Source organism: Malania oleifera, chromosome 9 (genome assembly GCF_029873635.1).
Source record: "Malania oleifera isolate guangnan ecotype guangnan chromosome 9, ASM2987363v1, whole genome shotgun sequence".
In the NCBI taxonomy this organism is placed as follows: Eukaryota; Viridiplantae; Streptophyta; class Magnoliopsida; order Santalales; family Ximeniaceae; genus Malania; species Malania oleifera.
Window position 1 is genome coordinate 92681671 of NC_080425.1, and position 27708 is coordinate 92709378.

The 27708-nt window shown below is 36.1% G+C and overlaps 1 protein-coding gene across 4 annotated transcripts; it reads left to right on the plus strand.

Annotated features, from left to right (window-relative positions):
- On the plus strand, positions 1–27708 carry LOC131164546 (uncharacterized). 4 transcript variants are annotated; one of them, XM_058121818.1, is made up of 7 exons: positions 1–712; positions 2448–2785; positions 4909–5061; positions 14906–14998; positions 19941–19999; positions 26615–26708; positions 27393–27708. In XM_058121818.1, the coding sequence occupies exons 1-7, from the start codon at positions 190–192 to the stop codon at positions 27606–27608; spliced, it is 1476 nt and encodes a 491-aa protein (XP_057977801.1). In that variant the 5' UTR covers positions 1–189; the 3' UTR covers positions 27609–27708. The 4 variants fall into 4 exon arrangements, with proteins under 4 accessions (XP_057977801.1, XP_057977803.1, XP_057977804.1 ...); XM_058121819.1 differs by having other exon boundaries at positions 36–712; positions 27383–27708; XM_058121820.1 differs by having other exon boundaries at positions 21–712; positions 19941–19995; positions 26615–27708.

Consider the following 27708-nt stretch of genomic DNA (forward strand, 5'->3'; position numbering starts at 1 on the left):
ATCGAAAAATGAAATATCTTGTGGAGGTAATGGAACGTTAGAAAGTATCGCCTGCCAGACCTCCTGTTTGAAGTACTGATTCATTACCAAATTCTGAATCGCTCAGCGCTCATGGCTGCTCGCGCTTTCCACAATATCAGTTAGGCTGGATCCTTTCAGTAATCTTCTGATAGTAATCCTCAGCAAACCATGGCCTCCATGCTGCAACATTCATGGGTTTCTTCTTTCTCCTCCATAAACCCCACCTCTTTCAACAATAAACCCACTTTCATCCCATCTCCATACCCCTCTACCTTCACTCGCAATCCCCTCAAACCCTCATTATCGGCGTCATTGAACCAACCCGGTGCTGAATCTTCGCAACCCAGCTTGTCAAATTCATCTCAAAGTTCTTCGGAACCCGAACCGGGCGGTACGGACCCCATGAAGCTCGCTTTTGCGAGGGCTAAGGCATACAAGAAGTCAGTCAAGACGAACCCGAGCCCGAAAATTATTGAAAACCCGTTAGTGGAAGCTGAGAAAAATGATGACAACGTAAATGGGAATGGGAATGCAGATTCAAATTCAAGTTTGGGTTTGGGCGATGGTGGTGGTGGAAATCGGGATGTTCCTGTTTCAGTCAAGATTGCAATGGAGAAAGCAAAAGAGTATAAGAAGAACAAAGGGGTCATTGGCGGCGGCGATAACTCCGAGGAAAAAGAGACATTTTCAGGTAATGTTGAGTAAAATGTGGAGATTGACTATTTTCATTTTGATTTGGGATTTAAGCTGATCCTTGACGGAAGGATTAAGCACTTACATGTTCCTGAAGTGTGCAAGCTGGTTTAGTTTAGCCTCTGATCTTTTAATTGAGTTAATGTAGCTAATAATATGCCCAAATTAATCTACATTGGATTGAGATGCTTGGTTGTGCCATACACATCTTGTTGCTAACTTGCTGCCAGTTGTGGAGAGTGTGGGGAGTTGCCCCCTATTCAACTCAACCGAAAGTATAATGACCTATATTTATTTTTTCTTAATCGTATGACATCTTAATAGAAGTGGGGTCAAATTTTAAATATGAGGAGATTTTGCAAAAAATAAAAAGGCATAGTTTGCCTGAAGAAGCCAAAAATTGATAAAATTATAAGTTAGTGAAAGGAATTCAAATCTGTAAACAGAAAAAAAAAAAAAACAAAGATAGAGATAGTGACAGAGAGATGAAGTGAAAGAAAAGTTTATAGTTCCAACGTACGAAGATTCATCAATGTTTTGGTATGTTTGATAGTAGCATTTGCAGAATGTAACTGGACATTCTTGGAAAATTGGTTGCTTGATTACATATATTGGGAAGGATGTATTTTTGGTAGCATTGATAATGGATTGAATATGAAATGTTTATTAAAATGAAATCTGATGAAAAAAAAAACTGTGAGGTTTATTTGTTTTAGAATGAGTGTAGTGAAAATATAGGCAATAAAGTTTCTTTTGCTATTAAAAAAATTGAATGACTATAGTGAATAACTTTCTCACACTTTTAGTCGGTCATATGTTATGGCTAAAAGTGAACTTTTAGATTGTGTCCTACAGTGAAGAATGCTTTTAGATATTCAATCACTGAAAAATAATCTTAATAAACAAGTGTGTGCCACCACTGATTGAGATCCTGGTTCTGCCACTTGTTGCTGGAGCTTGTATCACACAGGCAGCAACTGGCACATGTATGATGTGTCCAAGTGTTCCAGTCCAATTTTGATTAATTTTGGACACAAATCATATAATAATAGCTGCACTGAATCAAATACAAATTCAGGCAGGCACATTGATCCAACATGATTAACTTAGTGGCCTGCAGGTAATTAACTTTTAATTAAATGAGGGAAAATAAAGAACTTCCTTTAATTTCATTCCACATGATGGGAGCGTGTGGAATTTCATTCAATATTTCAATTTATATTTACAAAGCATTGTGGAGTTTGTTTTGTTGGTTGTAGAAAATGGGCATCTTGAACCAGAATGTGGATGGAAATTTGTTTATGTATGACAAATATGACTAATGGGAAGAATTCTGGGAAATGGATATGTTGAGAATGGTTAGCAAAAACCGAGAAGGAATCATGCGTTGATCTTATTGGGGCTCAACTCCGAGTTCCATTTAAGTATTGAATTTTTGTTGATTTTTTTTTTTCTGGATAATTAGAAATAGTTCCTTGTCATTGATTCCATGTATAATGCAATTAGAATGTGATTATATTGCTGTGAATTAGTTAATTTCTTTGGTTGATGGCCTGAAGCCAGTTTTTGAACAAGGAGTCAGCCACTCCAGAAATGGGGATAAGGCTGCCAACCATCCATCTTCCTAGACCTGGTGATATGTGGGAGCCTCGGAATAGGCTGCCTTTCTTGATGACAGTGGGGTATTTTGGCATGCAATGTGGACTAAACTTTGTCAATGCATTGGTTTCTAGGATTGAGGAGAGGAAATGAGGGGATTTTGGAAGACAGGTATTCTTTGAAAAAGGATAGTGAGAAAAAAGAACTGACGGTCTCGAGCACTGACTTTATGGGGCTCAATTTCTCGGATAAGAAGAATAGCAGGGCACTGCCAGCAGGATTGGCTCCACTGCAAGACCCTTTCCCAGAAGGTGACTTGCCTGAAGTGGAGTTGATTATTGGGGACAGAAGCAACTTTGGAACTTCAACACCATTAGCACCTGATTCAGTCCAGGAAGATGATTCAGATATTTATAAGCCTAAGGTTTCCACATGGGGAGTCTTTCCTAGGCCCAGAAACATTTCAAAATCAGTAAGATACACCGTCAGATCCCATATTTTTCTTGGAACTTTGACAGATTATTTTTCATTGGTATGCTATATTTTGTTATTGAATGAGTTCCATTTGATTTTTTTGGGGATGGGTTTTTGCAGTTAGATGTTTTTCTTGAGCAGCAAATTGATTCTGAAATGGGCATGAGTGACATCGAAATTTTAGACACCAACTTTCCTACGCAGGGAAAAAAATTAATTTTCTTTGTTCAGTGTAACTTGTGAAGATTTAAAAAATTGGAGAAGAAAATAGGTGCAGGAGAACTGCTGACGTTGTTTTTCTTTTTACATTCCTCTAATCACCCTCAAATCCTGGGAGTGCGGGAGCATCCTGCTAATAACATCTACCCCATGGAAACCAAAAACATAGACAATGGATCCCCTTGCCTAAGTCCTCGGGAGGCCTTGAACCACTCTCTAGGCTGACCATGATTGAGTTTATGTAGCATCCACTTCCTCCACATAGCCCCAGAGCCTTGCCCAATCATCACTCTATTCAAAGCCCTAGTTCATCGTATCATGAGATCCAGCTTAAAGATTAGTCTCCTGCTGCTCTTCATCGCATTCTACCACCTCATTAGCCACCAGCACAATGTCTAAAATTTTTCTATCTTTAATGAACACAAACTGAGCCATAGTCTCTATTGTCCGCCAAATTCTATTTTAGCTTCTTAGATAAAGATGTTAAAGCTTGATAGTTAATATGCATTGTTGACCCACGTCCTAACAGCTTAAGCATTTAGGTAAAGTGGTAATCTAACATGGTATCAGAGTTAGTTACCAGGAGGAGGCTTTGTTTAACTTGGAGCCCCCCCCCCCCCCTCCCCAGCACTAGCACCTCCTTATAGGTAAGTTGGGCTCCTTGATGGGCCCCTATTGGCAGCCCATGAAATCCGCCCCCCCCCCCCCCCCCCATTTTATTCTTAAAAGTTTTCCACTGGGCCAGACTGTCATGTTGTTCTGTGCCTTTTCAATGTTGGCCTGAAATAATAGGTATTTCTCTTATACACTCCATGAGTAGCCTCACCAAAATCAAAATTCAAATTTGAAAATTTTCCTAAAGCAGAAATGGATTTCTCTTCTCGAATTCCCTCACAGTCTGCTTGGTCAGGCTTTCCTTTCCCATATCTCGTTTTTGCCCTACCAAACTTATTGAAATTCCTCCATTGCCAGTGAGCTGGAGCTTCAATTCTCCAAAAAACAGATTCTTCTTCATGGTTATGATCTCTGCACATTCAAAGAAATGCAATCACAGCACTACAGCTTCTGGTTGAAAATAATTGGGTTACTTTCCTCCACTGATCCCAGTATTGTTTCCCAAATTTTTTTCCTAACTGACACCTTGGTTCTGTTTTAGCACATGGATCATCTGAATAGTCCCCATTACTGGTATTCTTTCCATCGAGATAGATCTACCGAAGGCATTCACTCGCAATGGTCTAATGTCTTGTCTTTTGTGGTTTTTTTTTTTTTTTTAGTTACAAGATATGAAGGATAAGGCGTCCTCCTAAAGACCAAAAATAATTACCAAAGTGCTGCCTTCCAAACCCTTTAAAGATTGGACAGCCACAATCCCCCTAGAACCCCAAAGGAATGTGCCCAAAAAGAAGCTAAAAAAAATACTAAAAATAACTGTCACCCAAAGCAAAATCGGAGAATGCTTCTGATCTTTGAAAATCTTTGCTTTCCTCTCGAGCCATAGAATCCTCAAAGTGGCATACACTGTGCAAGTCCATAAATTCCTCCCTCTTCTACTCTTCACAAGTCCTAGCTGAAGCTTTTGGATGTATTTGATGGTCTTTATTTATTTTCCTGTTGAAATTAGTTGTGCTACACAAATGATTATGTATATTGTGAAACTGATACCTCCATTTTGCACCATAACCTCCTGTGCTGTCAACTCTCAGTCTAGGACTAGCTGAAGCTTTTTGATGTGTTTTGATGCTCTTATTTATTTTCCTGTTGAACTAGTTGTGCTACATAAATGATTATATATATGTTGTGAAACTGATACCACATTTTGCAACATAACCTCCTGTGGAGTCAACTTTCAGTCAAAGGCTATTCTTTCTCATAGATGATTACCCTGGCTTTGATGTTCAGTTTGGAGGTGGAAAAGTTATTCGCCCTGGTGAGGTGCTTGAAACAACAGAAGATAAATCAGTTAAAGAAGCACGTACAAGGGAATTGATAACTGCCTATCAGAGTAAGATTGGCTTGAACATTGATCCAAGGCTAAGATCTGAATGTGAGAAGGTAGTCACCAAGCACAATACTACTTTTTGCATCCCTTAAATTTGAGAAACTTTTTCCTTTCCTTCTATATATTACCGTTAGAGAATGTTCTTGGAGGCAACTTCTTATTATTGTTTTTAGTTTATCTTTTCACAGAAAAAAGTAGAGAAGGGATTGTGTTTGTGTGTATCGTTCTTGTCAATCAGCTTTATTAGTCATTTTAAATCCTTACCGTGTTAAATTTCAAGCATGATAAAGATATTGAATTTTTTTTCATTTTTAATTTATAAATCTGTTTTTCAAGTAAGTTGAGAGTCCATGCACGATTAGTTGATTGAAATTATCATCTTGAAGTATTGAGCAAAATATAATTATGATAAGTTGTACAGTATTTAGTTAAAAATAGCTAGGAATGTTAGCCTTTGAGTTCACCATAAAATATTTTGCTCGCATATCTGTATTAAATAGTTATACCCGGAATTAGTTCTTGCAAAAATACACGTTAGATATGATTGTAGTGCTCTAACCTGATTGTGGAGTTTCTTGAAAATAACTTTGCTATAAAAAAAAAAAAAAAAAAGTTTACAGAAACTTTACTGCAAACATGAGAATAGATGAATTTGATTTGATGGAATGTCATATGGCTCAACTTTTGTAAGAGATCTAATTCTTTTGTTTTCTTCTTAATGGATATGTTCATGTCAAGCTTATGAATTAATGGAAAATTTCAAGTTATTAAAATATTGTTCTTAATGTTACTTGTTTAATGGTTTCTCTTGCTACATATATATTTTTTATTCCCTATGTGCTTGTTTGAGCATGTGTGCACATTTTATTTATTTATTTATGTTTTCTTTGTGCGAAATAGGAAGCTTTAGTCTCAAGGCTTTTTCGTGCTTCCTTCTCTCCCTTTATATATTCTCTCTAGCTATATGTGTCTTTTTTTGTGTGTGTGCACAAGAGAGAGAATTCTTGGCTTTGTCACACACGCACACAGAGACACACACAGAGGTTGACTCACTTGTTTCTCTTAGATTTTCCACTATTTTGAGACCATCATGGCTTGCCCTTTTGCCAAACCTCGGGGAGCTTTGTTCGTGGGGCTGCCCTTTTTTGAAAGGGAGCATTTGTGCAACGATAGAGTTGTCGCTGTGTGACCTAGAGGCCATGGGTTTGAGGCATGGAATCAGGCCTTTTGCCAAAATGTAAGGTAAAGCTGCATACTATAGATCCATCGTGGTTCAACCCTTCCTTGGACCCATATGCAGGAGTTTTGTGCACTGGGCTGCTCTTTTTAACTTCGCCTGTGATGCACTCAATGTCTTAAATCTTTTCACACACAATCGGTCTCAAGCTCGGGTAAAGTAGGGTTGCATTAGGTAGCTGACAGTTGGCATAAAACTTGTCATCTCTTTGATATCTTTATTGATTATTCGCTAGGCTGGGGCATCTCCTACGAGCTACACATTACACTTAATCACTTGGGTGTAGCGAAAAATGGTGAGGGTGGGCTAAATTGTCGCCTCAAGGTGACACTTCATGTCGGCATCTAGGTATGGTGTCAAATATGCGAGGGTTCCCTCATGATTCTAGACGTGGGCGGGTAAAGAAGTTAGTTTAGGAGTATAGTTAGATCAGCAACTTAGAATATAGGGACATTTACGGTAAATGTATGGAGATGGTGGACACTAAAAAAGGAAAAATTAGTGTAATTTGCCTTCAAGAAACTAAGTGGGTAGGGGAGAAAACTGGAGAAATTGAAAAATCAGAATTCAAACTTCGGTATAGTGGAAAAGAAAAATCATTGTAGACAAAAACTAAAATAACAGTGTTGTAGATGTTAAAAGAATATGGGATAGAATCATAAAAATTTAAAATGGTCTTAGGTCAAGAGATAATAAATGTCATTAGTGCTTATGTTCCTCAAATAGACTTTGGAGAAAACCTTCAATGACAATTTTGGAAGATATGGATAACATTATTTACAAAGGATATTAGGGATTGAAAAAATATTCATAGGAGCTGATTTGAATGGATATATTAGAAAGGATAGTAAAGGTTATGAGAGGCTGCATGGAGGACATGGATATCAAGATAAAAATGAGTCTAGGAATATGATCTTAGACTTTGCCATGTCATATGATCTTATTGTAATGAATGCTTGCTTTAAGAAGAGAGAATTATAGGGGTGTACTCAATTCTAGGTAGTACCCAAAAATGATGAATGAACTAAACCAAATTGGTTCTTATATTCCAAACTATACTGAACCATAGATAGATGGTTTGGTCATAAGGAAAAGCGGTTTATCGGTCTAATCTTTGGTTATTAACCGAAATAAATTTTTTAAAACTAAATGAAGCCCACATTATTGTTAGTTCAACATCGGCTTGAAGAACAAGGGCCATGAAGTGGTTCTTAACATTGCATCGACCCATAAGGAGTGAGGGGAAGGGATGTAAGACTTGGTTTCTATAGCTGGGAGAAGACTCTAAAAAATTGAGAGCCAGCTGATGTGGGATGACAAATCACAAAAGTATAGGAGAGTTGGCCACTGGGCTATGTGGGTGACTGGGCATGAAGGAGTCATTTATCTTTTGAATCTTGTGTCACAATGGTAAAACATGGGAAAGTAGCTCACATCTTCATCTATAAAATGGCTCGAATCCTTGCTTATCTTCCTTCTTTTTGTATGTAAAAATAAAAAAAAAATTGAGAAATAATAAAAATAATTGACAATTTTGAACTTAAAAGTTAAAATTAGAAGTAGGATAAATTTAAGTGGGTAATATATAAAAAATTCACTAGAGAATGAAAACCGAAACCAAAACTGTAATGCCCTGAACTCGAGAGTGGGGCCCAGGGTGTTATGTGTTCCATTCACAGATCTCTGATACCAGCACCTCAATTTATATTACCAGAGTGCTAATTTATACAACCGAAAAGGGCCTCCATTCAGCCATATTACATACCCAAGAAATTAAAACATAAACGTAAACATAACTGTTCCAATATCTTATAGATACTCACACTATACTAAGCTATCCCGAAAACCCTGCCCTGGAGCTCGCTAAGTTCGACCACCAAAAGGTTCTGAAAAAAATAATTTATACACTAAGGTGAGACACCTCTCAGTAAGATGAAATAAATTATTATCAGTGTGTGGCAGATGAGTTTTAGTGTAGTCAAAATATAAGAGTTTAATTATTCAACAATAACTGAACAAACACTTGCAGACAATACTCACACATACATTATCATCCATAACATAGAAATCCGCATACACATATATCACACGTATTACCATAGCACATCCACCATCACAGATCACACCACAACATATCCACAATCACGATTCATTCAATTCACATACACTATTATTTATAGCGAGAGTTTTCTGAGGATTGGGGAGATTACACGCCCATACATGTAACGCCCCTTTGCTTTGATACCTTATGTAACTTTGCTCATTTAGCCTGGGTGCAACTACAATCGATACCTTTCAAGGCACTCGCTTTACTTAGTAAGCCCTTGGGCGGAGAGTTTACCTCGCTTCAATCATACATAATACCACAGTATAAAATTACATTCAATACTTTGCTATAATTAACTTTCATTTGCCAACTAGAACCCACACACATTCAATATCAATCATACCACAGAGTCTGCATGCATGTCTACCACATCACATTACAATCACCATACATTCAATTCACATTCATGCACGCACATCCATAATTGAAATGCACATCTCAACATCACACCTTTACTTTCCGGCCTCCTTGCTGCATATTGAGCATCCCTCCCCATCGTTCTTAGTACGTGGCCCACACAGGGACTTTTACTGCATATTTCTCAGTACGTGGCCCACACTGGGACTTTCGCTGCATACTTCTCAGTACATGGCCCACACAGGGACTTTCACATCACACAGAGCTTTGACAAATAAACCTCACAGGCTCACACACACATATATGTTCATAACCCACAACAATTACAATCAGTTTAATTATAAAATGTTATTCTCATGCCACACGATTTAAACATTAAACCATAATTTACTAAATTGAGATGGTCAACCCTACTCACTTTGATCTTTTACCAAAACATGTTTAACAACTTAAACTAATAATTTTAGCCGGCCAAATATTTCAGAAAATCCATCACTTTAGCCCTGCAGCCTTATACCCAAATTTAAATGATTAATTTTGGGAAATAACAATTATTATAAAATCCTTAAGCTCACAATGCTAGTTTAATCAATTCGTAATAATAATAATAATAATCCAAAATCCAATTTCCTTAAATCCAAATACCTAGAAAACATATATATCGATTCCTGGAATCACAAATTTAATTGGTTGAATTTTAGAAAATTCCTGACATAATTTATTTCCCTTACCTGAGGCTTGGAGTGGTGCCTATAATGCCCAAACCTAAAATATGCTTCGATTAATTTGCTCAGGATCGAAGCCAGGACCTCGTGTGGTGTTCGTTTTTGATTTCGCTTATAGATGGAGAAATAATCTAGAGAGAGAGAGAGGGAGGCCGTGAGGAGAGAGAAGGAGAGTTGGGACGGAGTGAGAGAGAGTGTGCTGGAGTGAGGTGCATGTTCTCTCTGTAATCCAAATTGAATTTGGAATTTGGAGAAAGCTTCTTAAAGAAGCTTTAGATTACAATATATATATATATATATATATATATACATACTTTAACCATTATAATAATGTTATATTATATACTTATATATATATATATATCACTTATCCTTATATATGTATGCATATATATAACCATCATATTACTTAATTTAATTAATTCAATTTAATAATGTTTAATTAATTAATAATTAATCTTATTATTATTATTATTTATTATTTATTTTTTTTTCTGAATCACACTTACTCACATATTATTTTTGGGGTTGTCACAGAAACGAAAGACCGAAACCACAAAACTAAAAGCTTATGATAGGATATCTAGGGAAGTTCTATGATGGGTCTTAAAAAGGGGGTATGCACTAAGTATACTGATGTCATTAAGGATATGAACAATGGAGTAATAATTGGCGTTAAACCACAGGTGGATATTCTAGGAAATTTCCAACCACAATATGCATATCAAGGGTCTGCTTTGAGCCTTTATCTTTTTGCACTAGTGATGGAATAACTTACAAGGATTATTGAAATGAGGTTTGGTGGTTTATGTTGTTTGCAGATGCTATTGTCTTGATCGATGAAACTAGGGGCGGAGTAAGATCTTACAATTATAAAGAGAAGCTTTAGAATCTAGAGGTTTGAGGATAAGTAGAAATAAGGCAAAATATATAAAATGCAATTTTAGTCATAGTAGAAGGAATATTGGAAAAAAGATTAAATTTGATGGTCACGAAATTAATGACAATAGTAGATTTTAACACTTTGAATCCGTTATGCAATTTTGGGCATGTTGTTTGATCATAGAATACCATTTAACTAATTGGAAAACTTTATAAGATGGCTATAAGACCAGCTATATATGGTTCAAAATGTTGGCAACTTAGAAAATATATCCAAAAAATAAAAGTTGCTGAAATGAGAATGCTAAGGTGGATGAGTGGTGTAATGTTTAAAGATAAATTAAGGAACAAACATATTTGTGGTTAGGCATAGATCTTGTAGAAGTCAAAATAAGGCAGGGCGGCTCAAATAGTTTGGGCATGTGCAACGTATGTCAAATAGTGGACCGATGAAGAGGAGTGAGCTAGTTATTATGAGGGGCAATAAAAGGAGTAGGGGTAAGCCTAAAATGAGATCGTGAACAAGGATTTGATAGCTTGCAATTATCAGAGAAAATTGCTTATGATCACGTAAATTGGTGGAAAAGTATTCATGCAACCGAACCCATCTAGTGGGACTTGAGGCTTGATTTATTGTTGTCAGTGTTTTGAAAGGTTTTTTTGAGGCACGCATCGGTGCGTTTTGGGACAAAAACGCCTCAAGGAGTATGTGTAAAGGCATAAATCCAATAAAGTGTACGTCTCAGCCAAAAAATCGTACGCCTCAGCCAAAAGACCATGCTTTTTTACGCCTCATATGCAAGGCGTACGCCTTTCAGTATTCGTAAGTCCAGAACCCAAAACACACTGAAACCCTATCCTCCCTTTCTCTCCTGCAAAGCTTCTTCTCCTTTGCTCTGTCGCCGAAGCCTGACGAAGCCTTTGCTCGCTCTTCGAAGCCTAGATGAAGCTCGACGAAGCCTTTGCTCTCTCTTGAAGCCTCGACGAAGCCTCTACTCTCTCTTTTGAAGACTCAACGAAGCTTAGCGAAGCCTCTGCTCTCTCTTTCGAAGCCTGGACGAAGCTCGACGAAGCTCGACGAAGCCTTTGCTCTCTCTTACGCCTCGACGAAGCCTCTGCTCGAAGCTTGAAGCCTTTGCTCTCTCTTACGCCTCAATGAAGCCTCTGCTCTCTCTCTCTCTCTCTCAGTCTCTCTCCGACGGGCCTGACTATATTATTTTTACAATCAACCAAGAGTTGACTAAATGAATATTAAAAATTATTCTCATTTTCTCATGAAACTTGGGTTCAAGGCTGGAGAAGTTTCATGCGTCTCCAAACAGCCCCTTAACAGGCTGGAGAAATTTGTAATTTGGCTTTTTCTCTTCTAATTGAAAACCTATGGCTTATTTTTAATACTTAAGAATTATATTTTATCTTTTTTTCTATTATTCTAATATTTTTCTCATTTTTATACTATATATAATTTTTTTTATTTAATAATTATTTTAAAAAATACAATCCCAAAATGCTTACGCCTCAATGCCTTGAGGCTTACGCCTCGCCTCGTGGAGGGTAAAACGCCTCACCTTATGTCTTCGCCTTTTAAAACACTGATTGTTGTTGTTGTTGTTTTAAGAGTCCAATATCATGTATTATATCCAAATTTCGAACAGGGACGCCCTTTGCTTGACTAAATGATTTGGGTATCAAAGTGCACAATTGACATTTTCTCCTATACATTGATATGCCTCCATGAGCTTTGGTAGTATACTACATTGTTTACAATGTTGAAGTGCATGGATATAGTTTTATATGCAATTGTAAATTGTAATAATGCAATGAATGTGTATATTCCTTATACGCTTATGTACCTCCATATAATGATGTTTATAATGTTGATATGCATGGATAGAGCTTGTTCTATGATGTAAATGAGCAATGAATGCACATTGTTCTCATGCCTTCACATGTTAGAAAATAAATGGATATTGTTGAGGCCTGATATACATTGTTAACCCACAACCTAACAGTTTAAGCTTTTAAGTGGTAATCTAACATGGTATCAGAGTCAGGTTGCCAGGATGTCATGTGTTCTAGTCTTGTTGCCTGCATTTATTATTTGTTTGTTAAGAATTATCTTACTCCCTATAATGAGTGGTGTTTATCGTTTTATTATCTCTCCATGTGTTGTCGGGCTTGTTGGGCTGCACCTGTGGAAGCCTTGATATACATTGTTGGCCCACAACCTAACAGCTTATGCTTTTAGGTAAAATGGTGATCTAACTGATGTAAAATAGTATAGGCAGGAATAAGACTCAAACAGACAAGCAGAGCTGGAAGGACTGCTGCCCTTTAAGACGATTTCTCGCTGACTGAGAATTTATCACAGTGGAGAATGTATTGAGCTAGTCACTGCATGCGTGGACTTTAGGATTAGTCAGAGGGCTTGGTTTCATGTGCAAGAAACAAGAGCTGTAGTGGTTGTAGTGTCTTGTTACCCAACTAGCAGAAAAGCTGTATGTGGCTGCTAGAGCGGAGCAGGGAAGAAGAGCTGAAGGCCGCTAGAGCAACGCAGTGAAGAACACTGCAGAGCAGAGCTGAGAGAGTGCAGAAGAGAAGAGGAGAGAAGACAAGAGCAGATGAGCTGCTGTGGTGTGCTGAAGAGGGCTGCTGCAAAGGCCTGTTTTCAGCTGCTAGAAGAGTAACAGCCCTCGGAGTTATAATTAAACATTTGGAAGCATGGAATTAGGACCTTGGTTTTGGATTTGTGTGGATTTCGAAAAATGTAGTATAAAATTGTATCGAGTTTCTTCAAAATGCACATAAATCCAAATCAATGGTCTGAAATCCATGCTTAATACTATTCTAGGGTATTTAAAAATTAGATTTAAAACTGATAGCTGATATTGTTTTAAATTATAAACATTGGATTTAATGGTGGTTTTAAATGTTGGATTAATTTGGTTAAATGGACAAGACAGTTTTTGACCATGATGAAGAAAAATTAACTCTGGAAAAAGTTAAAGAATTTCAACTGAAGTATAAAGCTCCGTCAAGATCTGTAAATCATGAGGCGGGGGGGTGGCCATGTGTATGATATTTGGTTAGCCCAAGGCCCGTTATCGAGCCTACTACAACAAGATACATATTCTAGTTGGTGGAGATACACAAATGAGAGTAAACCTCTCCAAAATTCCTGTGTGGGACAGACAAGTGGGAATTCAACGTGAAAGAACTCACACAATTCCAACATTGCATACCTCCATAAGCATTAACAATGTGCCCCATATTGATGTTCATGATGTTGATGCTCATGTAGTCATGTGTATGGATGATATGCAATTCTGTAACGTAATTGAATGATGGAATGAGACAATTGTACCTGACAATTTTATGTAAAATTTTTATATCGTCTTATTATTCTCTCAAGGTAAAAAAAAAAAAACCTTCATGTATTTTAATATGCCATTAATGGACATAATTTTCTGAATGACCCTATTGTTTTGTTGGATTGCGATGTTGCATTATATTGTGGGAAGAATCATGGGATACACCTAAAGAACTATACCAGCAGATAGTTGAACAAACAAGCAAACTGCCCAAATATTAAGTTGAAGGGACGCAACTCTTTCACACAAGCTCTCTCTCTCTCTCTCTCTCTCTCTCTCTCTCTCTCTCTCTCTATTTTGTTTTTAATGGCTAATCTAAACTACCTCTATGCATTTGTAAGAAAGAGAAATGGAAGGACACCCTGAGTTGAGTGTTTTACTTCTTGTTAGAGGTTTGTTATCCTTCATGTAGAGCTAGTGCTTCTTCAAACCCGTGATTGAGTAGGTCTTGAATATACAACCTTATCTACCTTATAATTATCTCACTTCCTCTCGCTGATCAGTTCAATATAAGAATCTTCTTCTTCTTTGAATCTATTATCTTACTTTGATTTAATTCTATTGCAATATGAGTGGCATCAAGTTGGTTCTTCTAGATCAAATTAGGTAGGTCCTTTGTTAAGGCATTGCAGTTCAGATACCTTGAAGTATGAATATAATATTGTCTATCTTGCTTGGTTTATAAATTTGCTGCAAACATGTTGCTAATCAGCCTTGTTCTGGTTTGGGCACAGCACTTGGGTTTAAGGTAAGTGCAGAAATATTTATTGGCTATTTGAAACTTAAACCAAATATTGAAGAAATTTGAGAAAGCATTCAGATGTTTAGATAATTCTATTACTTTGGCTAACACAGCAGACTAAAAAAAGGATAATTCCATGAAAATGTGGAATAAACTTTGAGGAGAATAATTAAATTAATAAAGGGTGTTTGATCCTCAAAATTTGTGTTTTAGCTAGTCTGGATATGGCCTTGATGAATAAGACATGGCTTAGAATTTGTGGATTATATCCTTATATGTCCATGCTTTAATATGGCAAAGCTCATCCACCCTTCCTTGTGCATCTTCTATAGTATGATTTAATTATTTAATTTTTATACTACTTAACCTTTAAATTTGTTTTTGGATAGAAATATAACATTAACAGAGAGGAGAATACTTAACCTTTAACTATAGTGCATGACTTTTTTTCCTAATCTACTTATTTGTATTTGTAGGCATTGAAGGATGGCGACTCATTGATGGATCTTGGAAAGCTTAAGGATGCATTGCCCTATTATGAAAAGGTTATGGATAAGTTGGCCTTTAAGGTAACTTACCTTCTAGATCTGTTGTGGTCCTTGTAGCTTTGAATTTTAGGGTTGTTTCTATGAATGTAATTTTGATTACCCAAAACCATGCTCTCACCCTTCCCCCCCTTTATTGGCAAGTATTGCAAATGAAATTGAACAATTATTTAGGAAAGAGAAGACATGTTTTTATATTATAGAATTCTAATGCTTAGCTGTTTTATATCAGATCATGTTAAAGTTTTAAACTGCAAAGTTTCCTTTTATTGTATGATTGAAATGGATAACTAGAGAAGTGGTTTTTTTTTTTTTGCCACAATTTAAAATTGGGGGAGTTGATCTATCAGTAATTCATCGTCCACTAAATCGTAAATCATATGCCACCTCATGACAGTCAATGGGTAATTTCTCGAACCCATTAGACAATGATGTCTCTTTCCCATATGCAATTTACGTGTTCATGCATTTATGAGAATCTGCGCAAATCCTTTTTGGCAAGATCACTATTCACCTCCCCCCTTTTCAGCTGTTCCTGTCATGCCCCACAACCTTAAATCTGGTTTCTATGCTTCAAAGTTTGAAGCCAGATGTATTTCTGTCCCCAAAACTCTGAACTGGAGCAGGAATAGGCAGACTTTTGCAAGTGGACTGGTACTCTCCAGGAAGGATCCTGGCTCTTTGTGATGAGCTAAGCTTGTTCAAGGCATTATGCTTGTTTGTGACTGCTTGTCTTGTGTATATAGGATGGACAACCATCTTGTAAATAGTAGTATAGGTTTTATTCATGGAGCTTGTTTATGCTGTAGCGTAAAAGGAGAGTATGATTGTAACGACCTGCTAATCTAATCATATAATAAAACATAATAAATAAAATGGTCAACCCGAACCCGTGGGTAGTGGGGGCACCTGTCATACACAGCGGAACTTAGGCAGTAGTAAATGTAAATCACATTCATCAACCATAAATTATAAAATTCCAGAGTCTACTATATTCCCCAAGATACTGTATCTATATACAATCTCCAAAATATCAAAATAAACTTAGGATCTTACAATAAAAATCTCCTGATCCTAGATCAAAACTTACCCTTCTAGCAAGGAAGCTCAACTCACTCAGCGGCGGCCTTGACCCGCCGATCTCTCCTGGTTTCCTGAAATAGTTTAAACTTAGGGTGAGACACCTCTTAGTAAGGGTATATAAATTAAAATCAGTTGTGTGACAACATGAATAATTTAATGTTGTAATACATATACCGTACATTTCACATACCATAAAACATAAATCGTAATATGGTTAGATAAACATATAATTTAATACTTCCAAATAATCATACTAATCATGTATCATCTGATATAATCTATAATACTGAAAACTACCCAAGATGAATAGTTAGCTGATGTTATGTATTACCCCACATGACGGGTTGTGCAGCCCGAAGGCGGGACCCAACAATGGCTGGCTGACCACTGTCGAATTAAAAATGTCTGTAAGTACGATGGGCCTGCCACACCTTGGTCTGGACTGTCAGGTGGACGTCTACAACTTTACACTGAAAGCCACATCGATTATCCATCTCCCACCCCCTCGTGGGGTGGTTAGCACCAATCTGATCATAGATGTCTGATCTATAAGTTATGGTACCATGCTCCTGAAACTGAACTAAACTAACATCTGGGTTCTGTTAACATATAGTACATAAACATACACTGTTCATCGTAAATCAAATAATAGCATTTTATGAATCCCATATTAACATAATAATTACGGTCTCGCACCGAAAACATGAATAATGCTGTCTTGCGCCGAATAACATGAATAATTGCGGTCTTGCGCCGATCATCAATTACGGCCTTGCGCCGAACATATCATATATTTTGAAACCATAATTTACTGTGTTTGTCATGTTATTCCTGAAAATATTTGTAAACATGCTTTATTTTGTAAATCTAACTTAACATGGTATAGCATATATATAAAAAATAATATTCACGCCACACGAATTGAATGAAACCATATATTCCATTCCGAAATCACATTTCCTGTACAGTTGCAGTATTTTCCCAAACTTACATTTTCTCAATTATACTCATATATAATCACCTGCTTTCTGAAAATTATTCTACTATTAAATAATAGTAATTTCAAGGAAAAGTAATTGTTTTAATTTATACCCTTACCTGACAACTGAAAAGCCCCTCTATAATACTGGTCTTACACCCGTAAGAGACCCTGAGTAATACCTTGAAAATGATACCTCTTAGAACTAAATTTCAGTATTTATTCGAGTACATCATTTCCTTCAACTGTGGAAAGACCAAATTTCGAATAAAAAACCTTACCTCAATTCAGGGATGAATTTCAACGGAGTTCCACCGATGATCTTCTCTAGCAGATATGTAGAGAACTTATCTAGGAGCGTCGTGGTGACTTCAGATCGTCGAACCGGCGAAAATTCGGCCCGAAATCGAAGAGAAAAGGGTGGAGAACCAAAGGGAGGAGAGAGAGAGAGGGTTCTACGTTGAAAATTATGCTTAAAAATGAAATTCGGGTTATTTATACATTGACCTTCATTGACAAGCCACGTCACCTCGTCGACGAGGTCAAGAAGGCTCCTTGTTGACGAACTCTCCCCTTTGTCGACGAAATTCAGAGTTGCCCCAAAAACCCCTCTCGGTATCTTCTCGTCGACGAAGCTCACTCTCATCGACGAGACCCTATATTATCCTCGTCGACGAGACCCTATGTTATCCTTATTGACGAGTTCTTGATCTAAATTCCTTGGTTATTTCCCAAAGTGCAATGTTTCGCGTTCGTCGACGAATCCTGCTACCTTCTTCTGTTTCTGTTTCTGTTTCCATTTCCCTCCCTCTTTATTATTTAAATACTATTATCATTCGGGTCATTACAATGATTCCTCGGTCAGTTGGCCTCCCTTGCTAAACACATGTTGTCTATGGAGGTGATAAAAATGAATGACATTGCTTTACTATTTACAGTGTGATTCTTTTTCTACTTATTTGTTTACTTTGTCCGCATAACTTTGTACTCGATTGTTAAGAATTTGTTCATGTGGTGAAACTGTGGTATACTTTCGGTCAACTTGTTAAGCAAGACTGCTAGAACTAGTGCTGCACAGCCCTTCACAAGGTGTGAAGTGTTCAGCTTGTGACAACCTTGCATGCCCAAGTGAAGCAAGACCATGCCGAAAAAGACTCTTTCTTATGAATGTCCATGGTGCGAGCCTCAGGCCCATCAAGATATGGTCGTAAATTGGCCGTTGCTGTAGTGTCTTGGCACCAATATTGCAAGACAGGCCTAGCCATCTTACCCTCCAGATTGGAACTCTTTCCATTGATGGGCTGAATATTATGGGCCTTGGGAATATGCTTTTGACTGTTCCGCCTAAACAGTCTGAAATATTCCCCTTTATAGATATATATCTTTCTGGTTGAATTCCTGATTTTCTTGCCTTGACCAAAGAAACCTTGTCGAAACTTGAAACCTCGCCTGCCTTGTCTCCCCTTGCTGGAAAACCTCCATCCCTGTCACCAAGGGACCTGTAATCTGTTGAAAATTGACTGCATATGGCCCATATTTGGCATTTTTGCTGACCATAGTCCTTGTCTCACATTCATGGAACCACAATCCAAACACCTGGGCTTCACTTCTGTTACAACCTCCTGAATTGCAGTCTTTTTTGCTAAAGGATTGCTTTCCTCTGCATGGCCCTCCACCATTCTGAGAAAGTTCTTCCACCCTGAGGCCTCCTTATTGACCCAGATATCTGTATGATTTGCTTAGAGTCTAATAAACCTATGCGCATCTCTTTATATATTGTTGGGTCATGACAGCTATTGTCCAGCCTGCTCTCTTTTTGGTGAAATGTGGGTAGCTTCACCAAGTTGGATAAATTCTTGTTGGTGCAGTACTGGGGTTAAAGTGAAAAAAGTGGTGGGCTTATGTAAGTATGTAGCTTATGTTTTTTTTTTTGAACTTCTTGGACCAAAATGCAAGAATCTTCAACACTAAAAGTTATTTCTTTATTCTTGCTATAGAGCCCCCCCCTCTCCCCCCTTTTTTTCCACTTCTTTTGGGAATACTCTTTGGGAAAATTTTGGGAGATTTCATTGTCTTGACTGGCCTCCAAAGTACTGGAGGACTGCACTTTATTTTCAGCTGAGTACTAGTGGATGTCTTGTCCTCCAAAGTTTGTATTATTGTTTATTTTTTAATGAATGAATATTTCTGATAAATAAGAGACAAATAAAATAGGGTAGACGATTACATTTTTTTTTTTTTTTTTATCTATGCAAAAATGCTCAATTCAAGTGTTTTTACTTAATTTTATAGTTTAGTGCTACAGTTGTTTTTTATTGGGCAGTTTCACGTCCAGAACTGCTTGACCTCAACTTGACATCCTATTTGGTTTTTAATGCAAAAATCAACTTGGCAGATTTTGAAAATAATATTTAAAAATTAAACATGCTTGAGAAGGTATAAATCCATTCAGTAACACATACCTGAGTCTTGTGTGGTGTTACTGTGTTAGTTTTATTATAAATTTACTTTTGTCCAAGGACGGAAAATGCATAGTTGAACCCAAAATACTAACACATGAAGTCTTTGTATGAAGGGATTCACTATTAGTTATAAATTATATGAGCAATCATTTAGACCATGGTCCTAAAATCTCCTCCCAGTAGTTCCAAAATTTTCCTGGCATGTTGCACACAAAGAAAGTCCCCTTGGCAGTCTTTTATTAATTATCTTTGTCTATCTGAAAAAAAGAAAAAAACCTTATATACAACATTCCTAGTAAACTTGGGCCATGTTTGCACTCATTGACCTAGAATACCAACTGCTTAGTTTACTATTGTATTGCCTCTCTGTTTCATTCATTTAGTATTAGATCATCTCCCCCCCAACCCCACATTTTTAATGTCATAAATATTGCTTGTGCAGAGTGAACTTCATGGGTTAGCAGCTTTGCAGTGGTCCATTTGTCAAGATTCACTTAGTAGGTACTTTCATTTTTTGAAATTTTTAGGGCCACTTTGGATTAAAGACTTTGTTTGAGGAAGGAAAATAAGAAAGAAAATCCATTTACCATTATGTTTGCTTTCTATATCAAATACTATTGAAAATGACAATTTGTTTTAATATAATTAAAAATTAAGAAAAACCAAAATACTAATGATATGTTAAATTAAATTTTTGTTTGTTGATGTACTTTACATATTATTTTCTTTCTTAATTTCCTTGTTAATCAAACATAAAAAAGTAGAATTCTTCATATTTTCATTTGCCTTTCCCCCTAATGTTTTCTAAGTTCCAAATGGGGCCTTAGGAAATCTAATATGATATTTGGATGTTGGTTTTTAAGTGAATTATATAATTTCTTATTACATAGGATTTGAAACAGCTACATTTTGTTCAAAGAAACATTTAGTTCTGTTTTTTGGTTTAAACTAATGGCATTAGTTTTTTTCCACCTTGGTGTGGTGATGCTCTGCACCATGTGAGCAGTTTGTCCTTTGTTTTCATGTGGATGCTGAACATAGCCTCTGTAGTTTAAACATGGCCTTTACAATTTTGACCTGGTTCTTGTTTATTGAGGAGAAGTTTATTTCTTTTATTAATATGAAATTTTATTCAATATGCTTTAGCAATCAGAGTGGTGAATGAAAAAAAAAAAAGGGTTATGTACAAATTGTAATATTCTATTTTCTTGTGAAATTTTGTTTTGTAACATATGAACTCTATTTTTTTTTTGGATTCTTTTTGGTGCCCATATATGAAGCATCTTACCTTGTTTTTCTTATCGTCATCTTTGAATTTGACAACAATATGTAGGACCTAGAAACATCTAGCTTGCCAAGGGTGATTCTATTGTTAACACTTTTAAGTGCCCCTGGCCACTTCATGGGAGTTGAGTAAATCATTTTCCGTGTCTTGAGAGAAGTATAATGATCTTATTTGCATAGTTCAACAACATAGTCTTGTGCATCTAGTGCTATTGTGGCCTATTCAGGTATAATTAGGCTTCTTGCCTCATCATCCTCCTCACCATGGTTTTTTTTTAATTATTATTTTGGTGTATCCTCCCATATGACAAGTAGTTGTAGTTTGTTTTTGTTCTTGAAACCCATTAATGTACTCTCTAAGGTTACTCTGTTGATGGTTCAATTACACGGGTTTCTCATTGTGGCCATATTCTTTCATCTGCTTCTATTCTTATGTCCTTTGTGTTATATATGCCTAAAGAACCTGTTATTATTTAGTCAGTTAACTAAATCATAACTGTTATGTGCCCTTCTTTCCTTCTTTCCTTGTGACGGTATTCTGGATCTTTGACGAAGAAGAGGATTTGTGGAGGGCTTGAGAAGGATGACCGATACTATTTCAATGGTGGTGGTGGTAGATCTAGTTCTTGTCATTCAGCTTTTTCAATTTCTACTCATGGTGTCAATGGCATGTTCATTTGGGTCATCCATCCCTTCAAAAACTGCAACAAGTTTTTCCATGTTCAAGTTTATTTCTTGTCTTAGTGTTTTGCATGTCAATTAGGAAAGCGTATTTGGACATTTTTTCCACCTAGAGTTGAGTCTTTATTAAATTATTGTTTTCTCTTAATCAATCAAATAATGGACTAGATATTTTGTGTCCTTTGTGAATGATTTTTTGTATGTGACTTGGAATTGTTAAAAAACAAATTTCTTAATGTGTTTACTCAATTCTACTAGGAAATAAAAATATAGTTTGATATTAGCATTCAAATTCTTTGGTCTAATAATGCACTTGAGTTGGTTGAAAATAAGCTTTACTCTTTTTTCTTGGCAGAAGGGCATATTCATCAAATATTATGTGTACATTTACTTGACATAGCACGGTCTCTAGTCTGTTATATGTCTTCCTAATACCCTTTGGACTAATGCGTTTCTTACAACCTGCTTTCTACCTTGCAAGATGCCCTCTTATTCTAGGGCGACAAATTCCCTTCTCTGTTGTGTACCTAGAAACATCAATATTCTTTGTTGTGCCTCATGTATTTGGATGCATATGTTTTGTTCATTTTCCACATGGTGGTCAAGACATGTTCTCTCCTCGTGCTATTAAATATTTTTCTTGGATACTTGAGAACTTAGGAAGGGTATAGATGTTATGATCCCATGGTTAAAATAGCGGTTGGACCGTCATGTGATGGTTTTTCCTCTTCTCAATAACCTTGCACACCATTAAATCGGCAGGAAGGAATTGCTATTGTTCTGTAATGGCTGTTGTTGCTGTTAAGTAACTGCAACAGGATTGTTACAGAAAAATATATATATATATATATATATGTATATTTTTTTTAATTTTTTTTTTCTTCTCACTTTTCTTTTCCTTCCCTTCATAATCATTCTCTATAAACTATATGAAGAGAGGGATGAGAATACTATAATGAGGATGATAGTGATAGAAAAAATTATTTATTTATTTTTTAAATATCACAAGAGATGCATTGATTAACAATTTGATAACAGTTTTATTAAAAAAAAAAAATATTTATTTTGATAATAATAGTAATTTGATACTTCGTTTTTATGTTTTTCACTTCAACCTTCTTTTCTTGTCTAGTTTTGTTGTGTTCAAGTTGTTACTTTATTTATTTAATTATAAATTTTATAATTATTTATCATAATTTTAAATCTTAGGTTGCAGTTATGCAAAATAACTTGTTGGTCCAAATTTGTTAGATTTCTATTACTTTTAAGTTTTTACAAATAAAATAAATGAACTTGTTTAATATTTATTGTATTATTTGTATTTCTTATGTGCCTAATAGAATAATGGAGTGTATACTATATTTTATTTTATTAATTAATTTATTACACACGTTTAATGAAAAAGTGGGAAATATACATACATGCATATTTTGGACTAGCTCCATGGAACAGTAGGCTATTGCTGAAATAGGGAAGAATTAAAATCTTAGATCAAAACACTATGTATGGATGGTATGAAGTGCCTAAACAAGAATTCTTGAACAGCGAACAACCAGAGCCTATTGCTCACTACATCAAAAAATTTCCATTAATGAAAGATGTAAATTCATTGTAAAATAAAAAATACGCATGTCTGATGAAATGATTGTTGCTATCTGCTGCAAGAATGAATTATTGGTTTAACTGAATAACTAAATAAAATAGATAGACCTTTCTCTTCCTCTCAGGTTGATGGGTCTTCTCAATTAGAGGATCCTCTATATGGATAATACTGGATGCATGGCACACAAGCACATAATTTTTATATCAATAATGGTTTAAAATAAATGTAAAATTTGTTGCCTTCACTATACAAGATTAGTACGTTGAACTAAAGGATCCAAAATACACTGAAACTCTTTTTAAGAGGGGTTAAGAGCTACATTAATATACATGAGGTTGTGTGTGCTCGAAAAAATTCACCACTGCGCACCAGCTTCTCGTTATGGAACATCTGCTACTCTTGCTTCTCACTACACCCATTACCATTATGCTATGTTACTCACTATTGTTATTTAAAACCATGATAGTCCCCAAATTTGCAGGAAATTTGTTAGTACAAATGTTTTTTTTTTTTTTTAAGGAACACATTATTTCTCTTGTTGGGTCTTTGGATAAATATATTTTGAGTCCATAAAGTAATTTTGTTTCCCCTTGATGTGTTGATCCCCCAATTCCTATTCTTTCCCATTTGGAGGAAACTTCTGCTCCTTTTCCAATTCCATCAGTTACTGACACAGCGAAACAGTTCAGGTTTATGAACTATAGAAAGCAGGCACAATTCAATGTGCCGTTTGAAGGAAGCAGGAATCCTGCGAACTATGGTTGAAGAATGTAATTTTGTGATTGTCCCATATAATCCTAACTCTCTATTTCTTGAGTTGGATGTTAATTTTGATAGTTAACTGGGGAGATATCTTATCACCTTAAATAAGATTGCTCCAGTGTCCTCTAAGCCGATGAAAGGCATTCTTCTATTCCAAATAGTAAGCCTAATTTATTAAAGACATTTTTTTTTTTTTGTGCCAAAGGGAGGGAGCTAAAAGGGAAGAAGTTATAACTATTTGTCCATTAGGGAGTGATAGAGACAATCGAGATCCCCAAATGGGCTGAAATGTGAATGGATGAGTGGTAAAACATTAAGGATAAATTAAGGAATAAACAAGTTAGGAATAGCACTAGAAGAAGATTAGATAAGAGGGGTGGTTTAGATAGTTTGGACATTTAAAACGAAGGCCAAGTAGTGCACCATTGAGGAGTGAGCTAGCTATTGTTAATGGTACTAGAAGAGGTAGGTGTAGACATAAAATAATTTGGAATGAGGTTTTAAGAAAGGATTTAATAGCTCTTATTTAGTTGAGGAAATTGCCCTTGATAGTGTGAATTTACGGAAAAGGATTCATATCCCGACCTTGTTTATTGAGACTTAAGGCTTGTTATTTTTGTTGTATGGTGTTAGAGAAGGAAAACATGTTTGGGAAGGAGATTGAAGTGTTTGTTTCTTCCAAGACTAATGATAAAAAGAAAAAGAGGGTTTAGAAAGAATTGTAAAATTTAGAAACTACAATAAAATATAGAGGGGAGAAAGGGAAGGGAAAAGGGTCTATAATGCTGATTGGGCTGGCTTTGTTGGTGATGAAAGGTATGCTCAACACTGTATGCTTGTGGGAGGTAATCTTGTTAATTGACAAACGAGTTCAGCAAGATCTAGTGTTGAAGCAGAATGTTGACCAATTCCTACTGTGAATCAGCTTGTTTGGTTGAAGTCTCTTATGTAGGAGATTAGATTCTTGGTAATGAAACCCATAAATTTTTTTTGTGATAATTAAACTGCCATTGATGTTGCTGCAATCTAATATTTCATGGTACGACGAAGCACATTGAAGTTGACTGTTATTTTGTGAGGTATGCTCTTTTAAAGAAGGTTGTGAGGACTTCATTTGTAAATACTTGGATTAGTTGGGCAATGTTTTCGCAAAAGCTTTATTTAATTCTACCTTGCCCAATGGTTGTAACAAGCTGGGGTTAGGGGATATTTACACATCTCGAGATTTTTTAGGGGGAGTGTTGAAAGAGAATATGATATTTTAGTAATTATGTGGTGTGAATGGAGGCTTCCTTTCATGTCTTCTTATTGTTAATATATAGGACGGGCATATAGGGAGCTGCACGTATACTCCATAAATTGCCGCCTGACCTTTACCTGTTCTTTTCTTCTTCTTTCTCTTCTTGTCCTCACCATCTCTAGCTTTACAACAGGTACAAAAGTATCTAGACCTCATATAAGTACCTCCTTGTCATAGAAGAAATATGCTCAAGATCTTTTAGATGAGGCTGGGCTATTAGGATCCAAACTTGGTGATACAGATATGGATCCTAATAGCGAAGTACTACCAAATGTGGTTAACTTGTTGCCTGACCTATTAGAGACTTGTTGGTAAGTTAATACCTCAGTCACATGACAAGGCATCTCTTTGCAACAAGTGTTAAGTTAGCGTCTTGATTCTCTTTGAATAAGTCAATGGGATGCTTTCATTCGTATCTTGCGATACCTTAAAGGTGCACTGAGAAGATGCCTCTTATCACATTGCCTCCAATCCAGTCTTCCATGAGCGTATGAAACACATTGAAGTTGATTGTCACTTTCTGTTTAGAAGCTTATGTAGAGGCTGATGTTATCTTTGGTGTGATGTAGAGGCTGATGTCCGGATTCCAACTTGCTAATTTATTCATTAAATCTCTGGGGGTGCTTGGGTTAAATACATTTGTAACGAGCTAAGAGCACATGATATCTAGGCTCCAATTTGGGGGGGAGTGTTACTGGTTGGTGGTTTTTTAGTCTCAATTATTTAGTATTAGTGGTGTGTGTTAGTACGCATGAGTTAGTAAGGGTATGATGGTCATTGCAATGCACATGACACATTCTAAACAGAGAGGGAAATCTACTGCTGTGATTACAATTTTCCAATTACTAAACAATCTCGAAAAAGTTAAGAGAACAAAGATCAAGCTCGAAAGATGGGCATTGTGCATCATCTGCTTTGGCATATATGTGTTGCTTACCTTTCAGAGCAATTTGAATAGAAGTGATGAAATGGGGGTGCATGCATGGTGAAAATGTTTACTCTTCAGAATATCTGTTTAGAAAACTAGGGAAGCCAAAAATGGAAGCTGTAGGAGCATTTGGGGAAAAAAGATATCAAATGGATTTATTCTATTTTGTTTTCAGTTGTGCAACCTTGAATGGATTTGGTAGTGGGACAATTGAAGCATGTTGAGAGAGGAATATACATTCTTGTTTTTAATGTTGAATAGTTTTGAATTTCACTAATGGATCTTGAATCATTGGCTAGTAGTTTTGGAGTTTTTGTGAACAAGGTTGCATTTTGTAAATGGAAATAAAAATAAAAATAAAAATAAAAATGAGTACTACCAATATCTTGGTAATTTCACCTTAAAACTTCCTTTCTACTTCTTGGCTTAATTGGCTGGTGATTGATGTTGGATTCTTGGATAATTCTTTCCAACCAGCAGATGTCCATTTCACTTAGAAGTTCTGTTGAATATGTCTTTGGTATTTCTTTGCTTATTTGAAATTTTAATGACTGACAGGCCAATGGAGGCTAAAGCTATGTATGAGAGACTTCAATCTCATCCCAATGTTCGAGTGAGCAAGAAAGCAAGACAATTCATGTTTGGTTTTGAGGTATAATTAGCCGTAGATATAATATATTAACTTCATTTATGGGCTCATAGTTCTAGATTTTCTATCAAAGCTAAGTCACATAGATGCTGTGGCATCTGATAAGGTTGTCTTTAAACAAATGAACTGTGGAGCATACATTGGGGCCTGAAATGTGTTTAATGTGTGAGGTTCTCAGTGAGTCTGGCTTTCCTGAAACTACAAGCTAAGGTTGCCCTTCTTACAGAGGTTTAAAATATTTTGCGGTTTGAAAATAAAGAAAAATAAGAAAAGAGTACTTGGGATATAATGTTTCTACAGAGGTGTAGAGTTTTTATTTTGAGACCTGACAGGAAAAAAAGCTACAAAAAAAATAGAGAAAAATAAGTACTTTTGAGGTCAGTCATGCATGTGCTACTGATCTGAAACTCACTTTTATGTTTCCCATAGCTGGTGCACAACAGAAATGTTGAAATGATTTGTTCGTTCTTTAGTTCAAATCTTTTCATGCATAATAATCAATTGAACCTGAAATTTAGATTTTATGTTTCCCACACTAGGGTGCACAATCAGAAATATTTACATGTTTTGGAAGTTTCTTTGTACTAACCTTTTCATGCATAATACTCTCTCTCCTCCCATGCACAAATGTGTGGGTGGGATGGGAAGGGATGCTATGTTTCATTAAAAATTACAAGTTGATGACAGGCTGCGGAAATGATGAAGATTAATAGCTCACCCCCCTCTTCAAATAACACTGGCTACAAGAATTATTTTGAAAGATTTGTTGTAGATAAAACAAAATACTCTCTACCAGAGGCTGAAGTTAAAGAAGGTGCACTAAGTCAAGCCCTCCCATACATTATTTTTCTCATTTCTCCCATTTTTTGGGTTCTATTCATTGCTGTAAAAAACAGAATATAACTACAAATTTGTAACTTCTAACTAGGATGTAACTAACTGCTTTTGTATTTGAGATGTATAGATATAATATTATTCTTTTAGTAGATGATTTATTAGCAAA

Excerpts from the sequence above, each read along its gene's own strand:
- LOC131164546 (XM_058121818.1), top strand. The coding sequence starts at position 190 with ATGGCCTCCATGCTGCAACATTCATGGGTTTCTTCTTTCTCCTCCATA. Across the intron at positions 14,999-19,940 it reads TGGATAAGTTGGCCTTTAAG|AGTGAACTTCATGGGTTAGC; the intron begins GTAACTTACCTT and ends TTGCTTGTGCAG. Across the intron at positions 20,000-26,614 it reads TGTCAAGATTCACTTAGTAG|GCCAATGGAGGCTAAAGCTA; the intron begins GTACTTTCATTT and ends AATGACTGACAG.